Source organism: Sus scrofa, chromosome 13 (assembly GCF_000003025.6).
Source record: "Sus scrofa isolate TJ Tabasco breed Duroc chromosome 13, Sscrofa11.1, whole genome shotgun sequence".
In the NCBI taxonomy this organism is placed as follows: Eukaryota; Metazoa; Chordata; class Mammalia; order Artiodactyla; family Suidae; genus Sus; species Sus scrofa.
In genome coordinates this window covers 147,760,742-147,778,147 of record NC_010455.5, presented here as the reverse complement: position 1 = coordinate 147,778,147, position 17,406 = coordinate 147,760,742, and the positions used below count along the sequence as shown (strand labels likewise).

Genomic DNA, 17,406 nt, shown 5'->3' with positions numbered 1-17,406 from the left:
ATAGGCGGCAGCTGCAGCTCTGATTAGATCCCAGGCCCATGAATTTCCATATGCTACAGGTGCAGCCCTAAAAACCAAAAAAAAAAAAAAAAAAAGAGCCCTAGGACTTTACTTGGTGGGGACATCTTTTGTCCTTGAATTAATTAAGGCAGCAGATTTCAGAGAAAGAAACTGCCCTCAGCAGTATAGTCCATTCATACCTGTTAATGAAGACAATGTTGACAGTAGGTCAGCAAATTTGTCCACTTCAAGCCCATCACTGTCAGTGAAACCATCTTCACTTGACACTAGCCACAATTTTTCCTGAGTTGTTATATTGATAAAGGCGGATGGAGAAAATGACCCATGGGTTTCCCTGGTTTTTTTGTGCAGTATCTTTTCCAATATGAGAACAAATCAGATTTTTTTTTGTTTTGTTGCACATAAAATGCAAAAAGACCTGCAAAAATAAAGGAAGAGAATAGGGACAGGAATGACTGAGAATATTTGCAATTATCCAAACTAAAGGGATAAGTGTTTATTGTTAAGATAGAAAGGATAAAGTGATGTGCACTGAGCATCACCTTAGTGATTTAGTCCCTTGGAGTCTATAACAGGTTTAATGCAGAGTAGGCAAAGTAGTTCAGCAGCTTTTGGAGAAAAGAGTTGCTGAAATCAAGCAGTTGTCCTTGCTCTGTTTCTGGCATTGCACCTCTCAAGAAAGATCTGTAAATTTTTATTTATCCAACTTTTCTAGGGCATTCTAATAGGACAGTTTCTCAAGACTCCAAAGATAGGCTGGGTTCACTGTATCCATCCTATGCCAGTCATTAAACTCCAGTACTAGTCATTGCTGCCAAATTCATGACCAAGATAGTAAAGTGGCTTTACTCAAAGTACTAAACCAGCCACAATAACTTCTAAATAGAAAATAAACAGCAAAAAAACTAGATAAGGCTTTACTTGTTGATGCTTGCGGCTTCCAAGAATTGCATTGAAGTGCGTGAGAGCTGCAATCCAGAGACCCTTGTACCACAATTTATTCCACCATTTTTTAAAATTGGTGAGTCCATTTTTTTTCTTCTATTTACCTTTAAAAATGCTGTCCTAGTAATATGCATCCTTATAAACTAGTATTTTTTCCTTTAGTCACAAATTGGGGCCACTAAGTCAAAGGGCATTGAAAACGATGCATGCTTTAAATTGTCTTAGATGTAGACAGATTACTTGGCAAAATAGTTTAGTAGTTTACCCTCCTACCAACCACATATGAGTGCTGGTTTCCCAGCATCCTTGCTAATGGTTGTTCTTTTTAACTCTTGCCAATCTGATAGGGAAAATGCATTATTTTAAACATTTGCATATTTGAATTAATCATATTTACACATGAACTGTATCAAACTGTTGGCCAATTTTATTGTAATTATATATTTTTCTTATTTCTCGAAGGAGACTGAAATATTAATGTTCTGTTATCTGTGATGTAAAATCCATCTTTCTAGGCTCTCATTTGATTCAAGGTGCCCTTTTTGCCATTCACAAAGTTTAAGTTCGTATACAGCCAAACATATTTTTATTCCTTATTATTTGGGGGTTTCAAATCTTGCTTAAGAAAGTCCCTTCTATCCCCAAAGTATAAAATATTCTCCTAAAGTGTATTTAATCCGTTTAGTTTATTCTTTTGTTGAGATCCTTTATCTACTAGAACTTTTTTGCTTGCATGAAGCATGAGACAGAGGTCAGTGATTAAGTAATTTCAACAGCGAGGCATACAAAGAGCAAAAACAAAAACTGAACAGGAGCGAAGGAGCGGCGAAGGCTCAATTCCGCTTCAGGTGTTTATACAAGCACGCTGCAGGTCAGAGCTAAAGACCGTTTCCAGTGCAGGTCAAAGCAATCGGAGGATGAGAACGACTTGTAAGCAGCAAGCCTAGTATTTTATGTTTCCGCTCCCTACTGTCTTCGGGGTGACAAGATGGGTTCTTATCTAGGAACGGTGAATGAGATTCCTCTCCCTGCTTTCAGTGCTGGAGTATCTACCCAATGAGAAAGTCGCCTACTGAGGGCAATCAAAACCGTCCAAACCGTCGTAAGAAAAGCCCTCATAGAACTGCGTAACAGCAGTAAACCCGTAAAAGCGACTATACTGCGCATGCGCGCTCTCCGGGTGTTGGAAACGAGGATAGGCGTGGCTTACCACGTCGAGACGTCCAGCCGGTGGCGCACGCGCAGACTCGGTTCCTGCGCACTGTGCGCATCTCTAGGTCGGCGCGGGGCGCAGTGGCCGCTGGGAAGATGGCGGGGGTGGGTTTGGCGGCTGCGGCTTCTTGGGTACCTTGTCGCAGGCGGGGATGGGCGGTCGTCTCTTTCGGCTTCCACCGTGGTCTCAGCGCGTTGCTTGCACGGAAGCCGGAGCGCGCGCCATGGTGGCTCGCAGGTCAGTGTCCGAAAGACTGGTGTAGGACGCATTCTTTCGAACACCCCGGATTCCATCAGTTCCTGTCCCATGCATTTTTGGCGCCGCTTTCAGAAATGCTTTTCCCTGGTTCTCAGTAACCCAGTTCTAGTCGGTCTTGACAGTTCTGGTTAAGGCTGTGAGGAGAACTCTGCCGGCCCCGGGCATCCTAGACATTCTGGGCCATTGGTGGCGTTAACTCTTCAGTTTAAGGATCTTTTCTGCCCGCCTTCCCTGCTGAGCTAGGAAGAATTCAGGTGTGCATTTAATGCGTTTGATTATTAGTTGCTTCCTCTTTTCTCTGCAGGTTCTAAGGGGTTAAAGATCGTGACCATTAAGGTGCTTAGACCTGCCTTCCCTTGATTTGAGTTTTACAATGTGAATATTTTCATTGTAAAAATGTGAACACAGTCATCAAACCTAGTTTCTAGTTTTGTTTTTTTCTATGATCCCAACCCAGTAAAAACCATAGTCATTACTCTACAAAGGAAACTAGAATGTGAACCAAAAATTAGATCCCCTGAATGTTTCCTTTGCTTGTTTGATTCTTCTCCGCCCCACTTCACCTCCACTCCCAAGCCCCATATGTCTTTCAGAATTCTGTCTTTTTTCTTTTTGGTTTTGTTGTGTTCACACCCTTGCCACACAGCTAATACATGGTGGTTGGAATGGGAATTTTCATGCCGAATTAAAGTTTCTAAACATATAATCAGTTTAGTTTACATTGAATTGCATACAACCAAAAGGCTGTTGTATATCTGTACCTCCAGCAAAGTTTAGTATGTCATTAACTAGAGTATGGTACTCTTTTATATAGAAAGCATTCATTGAGCAGTTATGCCCCAGTCTTTGAGCTAATCTTTATAGTACAAAGATCATTTATGGATATAATGTTAAGAAACTGACCACTTAGAATTTATCAAGATTAAATAAATTGTAATTGTCTCAGGGAGAATTTCCTGTATTGGAAAATAATCTGGAAGAGAGGATAGGAAGAGAGTTTTTGAGGGCTGAACTAAGGAAATGGAAAATGAACATTTTTGTTGCTATAATCTGTCAACCAACATAATTGGTTCCTAATAGCCTTGTTTTTCACTAAAAGTTTAAATTTTGGCATTTTCCACTCTTAACTGAAACAGGCTTACATATAAAAGGGATAGCTTTAAGCTCTCAATTCAGTTTTTTTAAAAAATCAGCTGCTCAAATCCACAATGAGGAAAACTTTATCAGTTCACATGGAAGAGACTGAGAAGTTTTCGTTAGCCACAATAAAGTAGAGAAAGTTTTCATGTGATATAAAAGAAGAGATTCCTTTTGTCCAAAAGAAGACTGTAAAGGAGTACAGAAATCTGATTTCTTTGGAGGGAGAAAGTGGGATTATAAATGACTTTTTGTTTAAATATCTTTCTACATTTTTTTTTGTTTGTTTTTTGTTTTTTGTTGTTGTTGTTGTTGCTATTTCCTGGGCCGCTCCCGTGGCATATGGAGGTTCCCCGGCTAGGGGTCCAATCGGAGCTGTAGCCACCGGCCTACGCCAGAGCCACAGCAACGCGGGATCCGAGCCGCGTCTGCAACCTACACCACAGCTCACGGCAACGCCGGATCCTTAACCCACTGAGCAAGGGCAAGGACTGAACCCGCAACCTCATGGTTCCCAGTGGGATTCGTTAACCACTGCACCACAACGGGAACTCCCCTTTCTACATTTTTTAAGGGCAAGTATTGACTTTATGATAGGGAAAGAATTTGAAAATAATGAAATGGGAGTTCCCGTTGTGGCTGTATGAATTAAGAACCTGAAATAGTCTGCATGAGGATGCAGGTTCGATCCCTGGCCTCGTTCAGTTGGTTACTGATCCTTTGTTGCCACAAGCTGAGGTGTAGGTCACAGATGTGACTCGGATCCTGTGTTGCTTCGGCTGTGGTGTAGGCCAGCAGCTGCAGTTCTCATGTGACCCCCTAGCCTGGAAATTTCCATATACCGAAGGTGTGACTGTAAAAAGAAAAAAGAATTTTTTTAAATAATGAAATGAAATAACCTTGTAAGATTTACCCATTGTGCCATTGTACTTGCACTAAGATTTCTGTGGACCATTCACAGAAAGCCAAACCAACAATTAATACTGTGATTGGGAGTCCCATGAGAAATCTTTTTCTGAAAATTGTATTATCATATATTTATTCAAGGTTACTTGTAAAGAAGCTGCTCATTGAACCCATCTCAGCAGATAAAGAATCATGAATGCTTCGCTATTACCATGGCCCATGATTTTATGGGTGGAGAGGGAATCCGTAATAACAGGGACACAGCGTGTCTGCCTTTGAAACAGTTGCTCAAGGGCAGACCAAACTTGTTTCTCAGCCTCCCCACCAAAACAAAGAGGATGTGAAACTCCTAAATATATAAAAAAAAAAGAAGAGGATGAAGAAGGCAGAAATCTCACCAGAGAGGACTAAAACTAGATGAATCTGAATGTTGATTGATAACTGTATTGGACAGAGGATGTAACAGCAACAGGGAAACATTTTTGACAAGTCTCTCTGTCTTCTGTTGCCTTGAAATTTCCTCATCATTGTGTATTTTGGAAGAATCAAGATTGGACCTTGCTCAAAGAAGGCACGGGTGGATTTTCGATTTTAAAGATATCATGCACAGACTTGTGACTTTAATACCTCAAATCTGTATTTGTTTTTTCTCTATTAAATGGAAATAATATTTGATATCAACTTGATGAGCTCAGAAAGTTAATATTGAAAATATGTGTGGTTTTCCAAAAGCTGTATTTGAAAACTATAGTTTATGTTTTGTGCACTTTGTTTAGCTTGCAGGCAAAAGACATCAGTCTCTTTCCTTAGTCGACCAGATCTTCCAAACCTGGCTTATAAGAAGCTAAAAGGCAAAAGTCCAGGAATTATCTTCATTCCTGGCTATATTTCTACTATGAATGGTACAAAAGCATTGGCAATCGAGGATTTTTGCAAATCTCTGGGTCATGCCTATATAAGGTAAGAACAGCACATTTCAGAGAAAATATTACTACCATTTAGCATGGCAGTAGAAAATAACTTCTGCTTCAACCAATAGAAAAAAATGCTAGCATTTTTATAGATTAATTTATTTTAATGGTTTGTAAATTTTCATCCTGTGATTTAGGGTTCTTGTAAAATGCAGTCTTTAAAAGGCCTGGTTTAAAGGTCTTTGTGTCACACTGACAGTGTTGGCAGAAAAACAAACTAGTGGTAACTAAGCTTTTTACAAACAATATTCTAATATAACAAACCAGTATACCAGTTGGCTTTCTTATAATCTCTTGTAATTATATTGTGGTTTTCCTTTGAGGACTTAAGGACTTTTATTTGATCATTGTTTATTTCCTTACTTTTAAAATATATGGTTTAAAATAATATATGTGTTTAAAAGTACTGTAAATTTAGTATTATGTAACTTACATTTCCACCGAGTTTTCTCTTTCCTCTCACTGCAGTAGTCTGAGTATGTATAAGCATAAATAAGAATGTGTGTTGTTTTAAAAAAAGGGATATGTGTTGTTTAATTACAACTTGGTTTCCAAATTCCTAATATTTCATGCTAATAATTATTTTACTAAAATAATATGTTTACATTTTATTAGGTTTGTTTGCTTATAACAATCATTTATTTAGTGCTTAATTTGCTAGAAGAGATAGTTTAGTGAAAAGAGCACTGGCCTGGAATTCAAGAAACATGGGCTCTAGAATTAATTCTTGCAAAAACTGACAAGGTGAGTCAGTTAATAAATGCTGGACTTATTTTCTTCATCATAAAAAGAGGAGATTGGACAAAAGATAATTTCTGAGCTCTTTTCTAGCACTAACAGCCTAAAAAAAAAAAAATCTATTTATCTAGTATTTTAGAAGAATTGCACTAATGTCCACTTAATAGGTCTGGAAAATACAGCTTTTAGAAATAACATAATAAGTAATTAGAAATAAAAATTAAAAATAAAACTTCTAGACTTAAAAATAAGACTTTTATGCAATATATTAGCAGAAATTATTTCAATTATATGGATTTAATCTTACTCCTTTTACCAAATTAACTGAATTATTTCATTTCCATTCTTAAAACTAAAAAATTTGTTCTGACCTAACTTATTCTGAGGACTAGCGTATCTTTTACAAGTAGATTTTCTAGCACTATACTGGTTCTGTCAATATACAAATTATAAAATATGGTCACTTAAAGATCTTTTAGTCAGGGTGGGAAAATTCAAGATAAAATGCATATGGAAAGTTAGTTGGAAATATTCATCAAAATGTGATCATGTCAAAGAGCAGGATACTTAATTATATAAGATGAGAGAGTCAACTATATGTCAATAAAATTTTATTAAAAAAAAAAAGAGAGAAAGCTGGGAGTTGAATTGAATAGAAAAAACTTTATAAAGGAACACTGAAAAATAGTCAGGATTTGGGTAAAAATGAGCTATCCAGAAAGGAAGACAACCCTGAGCAAAACATGATAATGTCAGAAAAATTGCCATCATTCTCCTTTTTTGTCGGCAAAACACTTTGAATCAAGAAATCACATTTTAGGGAGTTCCTATTGTGGCTCAGTGGAAACAAACCCGATTAGCATCCATGAGGATTCAGTTCAGTGATTAGTATCCATGAGGATTCAGTTCAGTGATCCCTGGCCTCCCGTTCAATGGGTGAAGGATTCAGCATTGCCGAAAGCGTGGTGTAGGTCCCAGATGCAGCTTGGATTCCCCATGGCATAGGCCAGCAGCTGCAGCTTTGACCTCCAGACTGGGGACTTCCATATGCCACACCTGCAGCCTTAAATAAAAAAAATTAAAAAAAAAAAAACGAAAACATTTTATCAGTTCTTGAATTTAAATTGAGACTATGAGAGCTATAACAAAGTTCTCTCTCCCATTAAGACATTTAGAGGGATTTTCTGCATTTTGGATACATATGAGGTATATGTTTTAAAGGTATATTAAGTAATCATGATGAAATTGTAATGTATACAGACTATTAAGTGGTACTGTATTAAAATATAGCCTAAGTGTATCTTTATAAACCTTTATAAGGTATAGCCCTTGTTACAATTTTTAATTTGCTCAAGTTCCTTTTTATTTGCTTTTATCAAACTTCATTGCAATCTAATCACTGTTGGCTGTTGATTGCATTAAAGCTTGTTATAAGAGATTTTATCTTCTATTTTATCTTTTATACTTCCAGTTTCTCGGTTTACTTTTGTTGCGATTTTGGCTCTAAAATGTTAACCCTAAATAAAGAAATGGTTAGTTTTTGTGTATTATGTAAGATATAGTGCATATTGGTTCTGTGAAAATGGTTTCTTAATATCCTGTCACCATGCCTGAAGTAAGATTGAGTCAGAGCTCAGGAATATGACACATGGTTTTAGGGCTGATATTCTCTCATAATTATTTCTAATAGAATTTTAAATTCTAGATTTGGGAATATGTCCCAGAGTATTGAGGCTGCTAGGACTGAGTTTAAAAGTTTTAAAATGCTGAATATTTTTTAATTATCTTTGTCTCTTGCTGAAATATAGTTCAGCAAAAATGAACTATATTTTTTAATTGTAATATATTAATATCACTGAATGTTTAAATTTTCCTTTTTGAAAGCCCTCTCCGTGTGTTTTGCATCTTCACCATATATTTGGAAGCCATCTGTAACCAGTACAACAAATAGAGTTGTCCAGTTGCCCACTGAGGTGGGTAAAGGAGAACTAGTGGTGCCTTTCTCTCCTCTTCTCTGTGGTCTGTCTTATACATCTCGTGGATTGAGGAGAAATAATAACTATGATTTAGACTTCAGCAGCTGCCTTCTTATTACTATCTCCCAAGGTTCCAAAACCACTCACTTCATACCTAAAGAAAATTTTAATGTCTTTCTCCATTGCTTATAAATCCCTTATCTCTGGAAAAAATATATACACTGTATATCACATATATATTCTTACATGGACACTAAAAACACTAGGATTTATTAGTTTTCACCAGATTGTAAGAATTAGAAAAAAAAAAGCTTTAAATTGGAATAAAATAATTTTTTCACTTTTACCTCCTACTTCTGTTCATTTAGTGTGTATTATAATACTCAGTGTCTGAGGCTTACATGCCTGGCCACTATGAAGAATGCAGAGACAAAAATAAGATAATGGTCTTTCCCCTCCATGATCTTACAGTCTGATAGGAATGATGAGCCATATATACACACACATAAATTGTCATAGAGCAGAATTAATAAAATTGTTACTAGTAAGAGTGAATTATGTAGAAGTTTCACTTTGTAGAGGTTTTTTGTTTTGTTTTGTTTTTTTCCCAACTTGTCTGAGAAGCATTTCAAGCAAAAGTCCATTTGGACTAAGCTCTGAGAGAAGATATTAGTAGTGAAGTGATGGGAGAAGAAGTTCTAGGTGAAATAAATGGATGAGGCATAAAACAGAGACAGAAATCAGAGTCTGTTTTAGAAAGAGCAAGTTGATCAGTTTGGCTAAAGCAGTAGTTTCATCAGAGGAGGTGATAAAAGGTTGATCTGAGATGACTGAAAATATAATGTTCTTAAAAAACAGCTAAAGCACTAAATTTTTATGTTATGTGTCTTAAGGAGTCATTGAAGTTCATGCCATATCAATATAATGTTTCAGGAAAATACCTGACAGGTATAAAATAGATCCATTTGGAGAGAACAGAGCCATAGAGACACAATGAGGAGGCTGCTGTGATAGGCTGGGTTTGAGATGGCAGACCTGTACCACGATACCAGTCTTCCCAAACTGAGGAGAAAGGTCTGAATGTGAGAAGAAATGAGAATGAGTGAGGATGGTACAGGGCAGGCAGTATTCTAGACCCTGGAAAAACAAATTTGAATATGACAGTCTACCCTTAAAGAGCTGACATCGTAGTAAGAGAGAGACATATATTTAAAATTTGATTGTAATACACGATATGAAAAGTGTTAATTGAGCACATATTAAAGGAAGAGGCTGGAGTTCCCGTCGTGGCGCAGTGGTTAACGAATCCGACTAGGAACCATGAGGTTGCGGGTTCGATCCCTGCCCTTGCTCAGTGGGTTAACGATCCGGCGTTGCTGTGACCTGTGGTGTAGGTCGCAGATGCGGCTCGGATCCCGCGTTGCTGTGGCTCTGGCGTAGGCTGGCAGCTACAGCTCCGATTGGACCCCTAGCCTGGGAACCTCCATATGCCACGGGAGCGGCCCAAGAAATGGCAAAAAGACGAAAAAAAAAAAAAAAGGAAGAGGCTGACTACTGTTGAACAGCACATATGTCAAAGATAGTTCCTCAATAGAGATGACATGACTTAAAGGATGAGTAGGCATTTGAATGGAGAAGGAAAGTTTTTTAGGCAGTGGAAGAGCATGCAAAGACTCAAAGTTAGCAAAGGGCTTATCCAGGAATTGGGAGTAGTTAAGTATGACTAGGATTTAGGGCAATCTGCAGAACTGATAAGATAGTTCATGATTTATTGAATTGAGACCTTGAAGGAGAGGTAAAATTCACAAATCAGACAGACTCTGAGCCTGGAGAACTAGGAAGTTGAAAGAGAAAGAAAACCAAGTGGACAGGCTAGTGATGATGAATTTGATTCTGGACTTCTCTTTTCCTTCTCCTGATTTAGGAGACATATACTAAGCACTTAGCATGTGCAGAGAACTGATCTAGGCACTGGGAGAGCAGTGGTGAACAAATATTCTGCCCTTACACAGCTTCCATTCTAGTGTGGGAGACAGACCACAAACCAGTAATCATATATCGTATATAATGTTAAGTAGCAATATTTGCTATGAAGAGAATAAAGCAGGGTAAGGAAATAGAGAATGACAAAAGAAGCACGACTTTAAGTTGAGTGGTCAGAGAAGGCTTCTGGAAATGTAACATTTGAACCAAAGGCCTGAATGAAGTGATGGAGTGATCTAGGTGCGTGTCTGGAGATAGAGTGTTCCATGTGGAAGGACCAGCTGATGTGAAACTCCTGAGGCAGGACTGTGGGTGTGTATTTCATTAACTTTAAGAAGGAAAGTGAGGATACAGTTGGAAGAGGGAGAGAGAGAACAGTATGAAATGAGATCAGAGAGGTGGTTAGGACCTAGAGGATGGGAAGGACTTTGGATTTTACATAAAGATTATACCAAGCCTTTGGGGGGTTTGTGCAAGATGTGATTTTTGTTTTAAAAGGATCATTGAACTACTAGGGGTGGGGGTAGATTATGAGAGAGAAAAATTAAAATGGAGATTTACTAGGAGACTGTTGCATTAATTCAATGGAGAAGGATTGTGACTTGGACCAGGCTGGCAGCAGTGGAGGAGGTGAGAAAGTGGATGTGGGAGATAATTTTCAGGTTAAGCCATTGTGATTTGCTGAAATGTATATTGACTTCACTGTTTTGTGTTAATAGATTTTAGGCATTATAATAATGATTAGTGTGCTATCTTCCATAAAAGAGAAGCAAATACATAGATATCTAGATATAGTTATGTTTTCTCTTTTTCCAGGTTCGATTACTCAGGAATTGGAAATTCAGATGGTAACTTAAAAGAATGCACAGTGGGAAAATGGAGAAAAGATGTTCTTTCTGTAATTGATGAATTGGCTGAAGGACCACAGGTGACTACTTTTGTTAAATATGATGATAATTGTTGACTATAACCCCATGATATTTGAGCTGTTTCTTTAGACGTGAAAATGTACGTAATATTTTAAATGTCGAACAATCAATTTTTATATTTCATATCAAACCGATCGATCAGTTCTCTCATTTTTACTTTCTCATAAAATGTAAGTAGCATTTTACTTTTCACTTTACAAATTTTGTTTGTCTAATGTACTTTCTATTACATACTTAATACTTTAACAAAAAGTAATTATAATTTTAATTTTACTTTGTCCCAGATATTAAAAGTCTGGAAGCCAGTGGATTAAAAGGAAGAAAGTATACACATTCTATGAAATTATTCATAGATCAGTCCCTTACACTAAAGAAAAAGAAATTCCTCTGTAAAATGTGTGTTTATTCTTAGATACTGGTTGGATCTAGCCTGGGTGGATGGCTAATGCTTCATGCAGCAATCGCGCGACCACAAAAGGTTGTAGCTCTTGTTGGCATAGCCACAGCTGTAGATGGCCTAGTGACACAGTTTAATCAGCTTCCTGTTGAGGTAAGTCCCAGGCAACCTCAAGGTATCCCTCCTGTCATTCTGCTCCCTCTTTCTTTGAATTTTGTTCATGTGTCATTTGTTCTTTGACTCATGATACAGGCCCATCTTTTGTTTTAGCTGCCTTTTTGTGTACAATCTCTTTGCCACCTTTAACTGTGTGGTCTTCTGTTTAAGGTTTCTTTTTCTTCACAGTCCCTTCATTCATTCTGCCAGGTATTTGAGCCACAGTAATAAAGTCACACTTTAAATTTCTTGTTTTAGCAATGTTTTCATGTTAATCACATTTATTTGTTTGAATCATACATCATGATCTTTTTTTTATACTTCTTAATCTTATTATATGGCCTGTAGGAAATAGTACCTATTCTATGAACATGTTAGACTGGCTAATCAATTATGGAACTGTTTTTTAGCCTGAAAGCCTCAGATCCTCTCTCGGCAGAGCTCTCAGGGCACACATTGTCAGTCACACACAAGCAATGAGGTTTACCATTCCTGACTTAGACACCAAGTGGGCATCCTTCTTCTACTCCCAATTCTCATATTTTGTTTTAAAAAGGGTGCCTTCATCATTAACGTGTTCTTCAGCCAATCATATTAGAAATGAGGTTTCTGAAATAACAGGGAAGGCAATTAGTTTATGATACTTTATTACTGGACATATGTTTTAAGCATTTCAGATATCTGTCTTCAAGGATAAAAAATAGCTTTTTGTGTGTTAGTTTTTTTGTTTTGCAATTGATTGCAGAACTCAATTGATTGAGTTCTCCTTGGGCATCTTTTTCCTAGGGATCTAAATTTTACCTGTGAAACTAAGATCCTAGCAGGCCTGAGGCACAGAAAAATTAAAGAAAAATGGTCCAGAGCAGTGTTTCAAAAAGTAGTCTTCAGGCCAGCAGCAACAGCATCACCTGAAAATTTGTAGAAGTATATATTCTTGAGTTTCACCAAGACCTACTGAATCAGAAACAGGGAGTATGTCCCCAGGTGAAATTTGAGAACCACTGCTCTGGATGGTGAATGAGCAGGAGGAGGAGGAAAAGACAAAGAAGAAAAAGGAGTTCCTGTTGTGGCTTAGCAGGTTAAGAACCTGACATAGTGTCCATAAGGATGCAGGTTCCATCCCTAGCCTCAATCAGTGGGTTAAGGATCTAGTGTTGCCTCAAGCTGTGGCTTGGATCTGGTGTTGCCATGGCTGTGGTGTAGACTGCAACTGCAGCTCCAATTTGACCCGTAGCCCAGGAACTCCCATATGCTACAAATGAGGCCTTAAAAAGAAAAAATAAAATAAAAGAAGAAAAAAAGCATATGTAGTGTTGAAGAGCAGAATGTCATTGACTTTTGCCTAAATTTTTGCATTTGACTCGGTGCCATATACTGTCTATTCTAAGTTTATTCTTAGTTCACATTGTTATTTCCAGCTCCTTAAGAAATGGCATTAAGGATCCAGTATTGTTACTGCTGTGGCTTGGGTTCGATCCTTGGCCTGGGAACTTTTGCATGCTGCAGGTGCAACAAGGAAGGAAGGGAGGAAAGTAGGGATGGAGGAAGAAAAGAAAAGAAAGAGAGGGCATTGTCTACATAGTCTGGTTCTTTATGTGATTTCCTGTCAGGGCTAAAATTACAAAGTTGATTTTCCTTAAATTTATCTCCTAGTTCTGAATTTTTTCCACTTGATGATTTCTCATACATAGGTGCTCAATGCCCTTAGCTGCTAAATTTTCCATCCTTCTGCATCTAAATCTTGGACCCCTTACTCTGTTCTCGTAACTCAATGCTACAATGCTTCTTATGGTAGGAAATGATTTCAAGAAGGTGGTATGTGGGAAAGGAGTTGGTTAAACAGTTTGGAGGGGGGGCAGTTTACTGGTAAATGACAGGTCTATATACAACTATATACGTTTATTTTTATGTGTGTATGTATCCATCACTCGGAGAAAAGATAGGGTAGATACTCTATAAGTCACTGAAGACAGCTGTTGCCTGCAATCAGAGTATATCTTTGCCAGTCCTAAATCAGACCAGCAAAAGATTCTTAACAGAAACATGTTGAGCCCTTGTTAACTTAAAAGCACGTGTGAAGAAAGATCAGGGACACTAGGACCACTATCTCTTCTTCTGCACACAGATCGCTAGTGCCAGCAATGTCAAAGGAATGGAAGTGGAGTTTTTTTACTATCTTCTTTAGCCCTGGGAGTGTTAAGGGCCAGCATTACCCATTGTATAGAAACTTGTCTTAACCTCTTAACTGACTCTAATCATTGTCTCCTTTGGACACTAGAGGGCCTCAGACAGGATGCTGCACAGCTGTTGGAATCCAAGCTACACAGCCACGTTGCCTTATTAGTTTTTCTTGGTGTAGAAATTATGTATATTGTACATGTTCTTTGATTAATACTGTTCTTTGCTATTTCTTAACTTTTTGTTTTTGAGGGTTTGGGACACAAGAAATTTTGTAAAGTCAAGTTTCTCCTTCAAATGAACAATATTTATTCAACTCAGTAGCAGATTAACAGCTAGTTGGGGGGTAAGGATGCTTAAAATGCAACTATTATTATGTCTCAGTAATTAGTATAGTTCCCACTTCATTTAATAATCAAACTTAGTTCTAATTACTGAAATTAAAAATTCGGGAATAATCACGAGTAGTTTGAAGATAACTGAGTATCATTTTTGCTTTAAATATTTGGTTCACATGTTGCTTTAATGCAGCAGACCCCATGCTATTAATATGGATTAATACATTTTAAAGTTTTTTAGACATTTGTTAATTATAAATCATTTGGGAATATTTAGAAGTCTAGCTTTCAGATATTTAGCTTTTTCACAGAATCAAATCTTTTTGGAATTTAATAAAATGCATTAAAATGCCTAAAAACATAGATTATATCATACACATTTTACTGTTCAAATTCTTTTTCCCTTTTTGTATTTGTAATAAGTCAACAGTTTTAAATATGGAAAAAATCAATATTTTTATTGAAAATATAAAACAAAAATATGTTGTATGGAGCTTTTCTTTCCTTATATTTTTCATTGTTTTTGATAAGATGCCCACCTGTTTTTCTAGCCCTTCCATATTGTATGGTTTCAATAGACTCAAAGCTATTTACTTCTTGATTTATTAGTTCAAGTTGTGATAGTCTTTCCAAAGATTTTATTATATACGGATAAACCTTTATTTTCAAAGATGTTCATGGAAGTATTCATCAATGTGAGAATGGTCAAGTTAGTTATATTAGATGCAATATGGTAGACAATTATGCAGCCTTTAAAAACTTAGTAGAGTGTTTTAAAACCTAGAAATATATATTAAATATAAAGCAGCATTGAAAACTATATATGAATTATAATAGCTAAGTGTTTTACATATTATATCTATAAAGACCAAACACATATAGAAAAATACTGGAAGGAAATAAGCCAAAGTATTAATGGTTGTTATATCCATGAGATAGGTTTATGAGAAATTTGTTTCTTTTTATGCTTTTTATATTTCCATGTTTTTATAATGAGTATATGTTACTTTAACTAGAAAAATTGTTTAAGGTAGATTATCTTAGGGAGTTCCTGTAGTGGTGCAGCAGAAACAAATCTGACTAGTATCCATGAGGAAGTGGTCCGATCCCTGGCCTTGATGAGTGGGTTGAGGATCTGGCGTTGCTATGAGCTGTGGTGTAGGTTGAAGACATAGGTCGGATCCCGTGTTGCTGTGGCTGTGGTGTAGGCCAGCAGCTGCAGCTCCAACTCCTGTCCTAGCCTGGGAACTTCCATATGGCATGGGTGTGGCCCTAAAAAAAAAAAAAAGATTATCTTAAAAATTGAAATTCTTCAAGAATCAAAGGATAACCCAGTATTTATTTTAAGGGTAGAAATGATATCATTTCTCAGTTTTCAGGGAGTATTTAGAAGACTTGACATCTAAAACAGCAATTTTTTTTCTCATTCCGTAGGACTCTGAAAGCAAAAGCTACATTTTTTAATATTCAGCCTAAAATTGGATGTGTATGACTGCCCCAGAGTAACCACTGTCTTAAAAATTTTTCATTTTTAGTTTTATGCTTGATTCTTCTTCTCTCCCTGCCCCATCCCTATTGTAGTAACTTTTTGTATACACACTTTTAATTTTATGATTTTGAAATCTAAACAATTTTTATTCCTAAGATTTAATATGTAATATGAATGCTATCTTGACTAATTCCAAGAAATTATTGTACTTTTGTCCCCTTCATTCCCCTTTCAGTTGGGGTGAAGCAACCCCTGATTTTAGATGTTAAATGATGAAGTTAGTTAAATCTTAATTTGAATCCTAACCATAACAGCTACTGCCTTTCAACTTTAAACGTATTTACTACTCTAAACTTTAACATCCTCTTTTCTAAAAATGAAATAATGACAGAATTATCAGGATGTTATGATACTGTGTGTGAAAAATACTTGTCACAGTTCTTTACACATAGTATTTAATTACTGGTAATTATCACTATTATATTTATGTTCTCTTTTCTTCTTCAAAGGCTACTTTTCTTCTGTTAAGATTGTTGCATGTATTAGTGTTACATAAATATTTTCATTTTTCTCCTTTTCCCCAATAGACAAAAAAGGATATAGAGATGAAAGGTGTGTGGGCCATGCCATCAAAATATAGTGAAGAAGGAGTTTATCGCATTCAGTACAGTGTCATTAAAGAAGCTGAGCACCACTGCTTGTTACATAGTCCCATTCCTGTGAACTGCCCTATAAGATTGCTCCACGGCATGAAGGATGACGTTATTCCCTGGCATACGTCTGTGCAAGTTGCTGACCGAGTAGTCAGCAAAGATGTAGATGTCATCCTCCGAAAAGACAGCGACCACCGAATGAAGGAAAAAGCGGACCTTCAACTTCTGGTTTACACTATTGATGACTTAATTGATAAGCTTTCAACTGTAATTAACTAGAATCACAGTTTTAGTTGGTTTGTAAACTCATGGATCCAGAAGGTAGAAGAGATGAACGGCCTTGATAAGTAGGTTTTTCTTATCTCTATTTTGTAAATATCATGTATTTATTCAGTGATGTATTTGCACAAGTGATACAGATCGTGAAGAAAGCATCAGCTGCTGTTTAAAAAAATTCTCTCCTGCCTTCAACCCTTGATTTTTTTTTGTTAAAATATTTCCTATTTTTTTATTCAAGAGATGCTTACTTTATAATGCTTATGTTAACTGTGCCAGCTCCTAATTGTGCTTTCTTCTATTTAGAATTGCTAATAAAGCTTGATTTTTTGTTTTTGTTTGGTATCATTGTATATAGAGATTTGTTAAATTCTGATTTTAAAATGTAGTTCACAAAATATAGGAACATGTTTATTGACATAAATCTGAAATGATTAGAGAAATATCTGAAGCATAAAGTTCGAAAAAGCTATTACTTTAATATCTTATACTCTGCATGTTATATTTGAATTTAAAATCAAGGTTATTTTAACTGCTCAAAACTTTACAGATCTATGAAGGGAGATGTATCATTTTTAAATTGTGGCTTATATATCGTACAGTTAAATAGGGGAATTTCATCTTAGGCAATGATATGGTATTTTCATATTCTGATTTCATATTCCAAAGAGGAAATTAATCTTTGCATTTGTCACCTACCTGTGGAAACATGCCTTTTTTATTAATATGTACTTGAGTGCAAATAGCCAAGTGATTGCCATCTAACTCAGAAGACTTTCTAAAATGTATAGATAGTCAGGAAATAGGAAAGGGAAATATAAAGGTTTTTTAAATAACTAAAA

General features: G+C 36.5%; 1 protein-coding gene across 2 annotated transcripts; it reads left to right on the top strand.

Moving 5' to 3' along the window:
* ABHD10 (abhydrolase domain containing 10) lies at positions 76 to 17,406 on the top strand. 2 transcript variants are annotated; one of them, XM_021070392.1, is made up of 5 exons: positions 76 to 2,416; positions 5,257 to 5,440; positions 10,965 to 11,076; positions 11,490 to 11,627; positions 16,223 to 17,406. In XM_021070392.1, exons 1-5 carry the CDS (start codon positions 2,275 to 2,277, stop codon positions 16,565 to 16,567), a joined length of 921 nt encoding a protein of 306 aa, XP_020926051.1. In that variant the 5' UTR covers positions 76 to 2,274; the 3' UTR covers positions 16,568 to 17,406. The 2 variants fall into 2 exon arrangements, with proteins under 2 accessions (XP_020926051.1, XP_020926052.1); XM_021070393.1 differs by having other exon boundaries at positions 77 to 2,416; positions 4,622 to 5,440.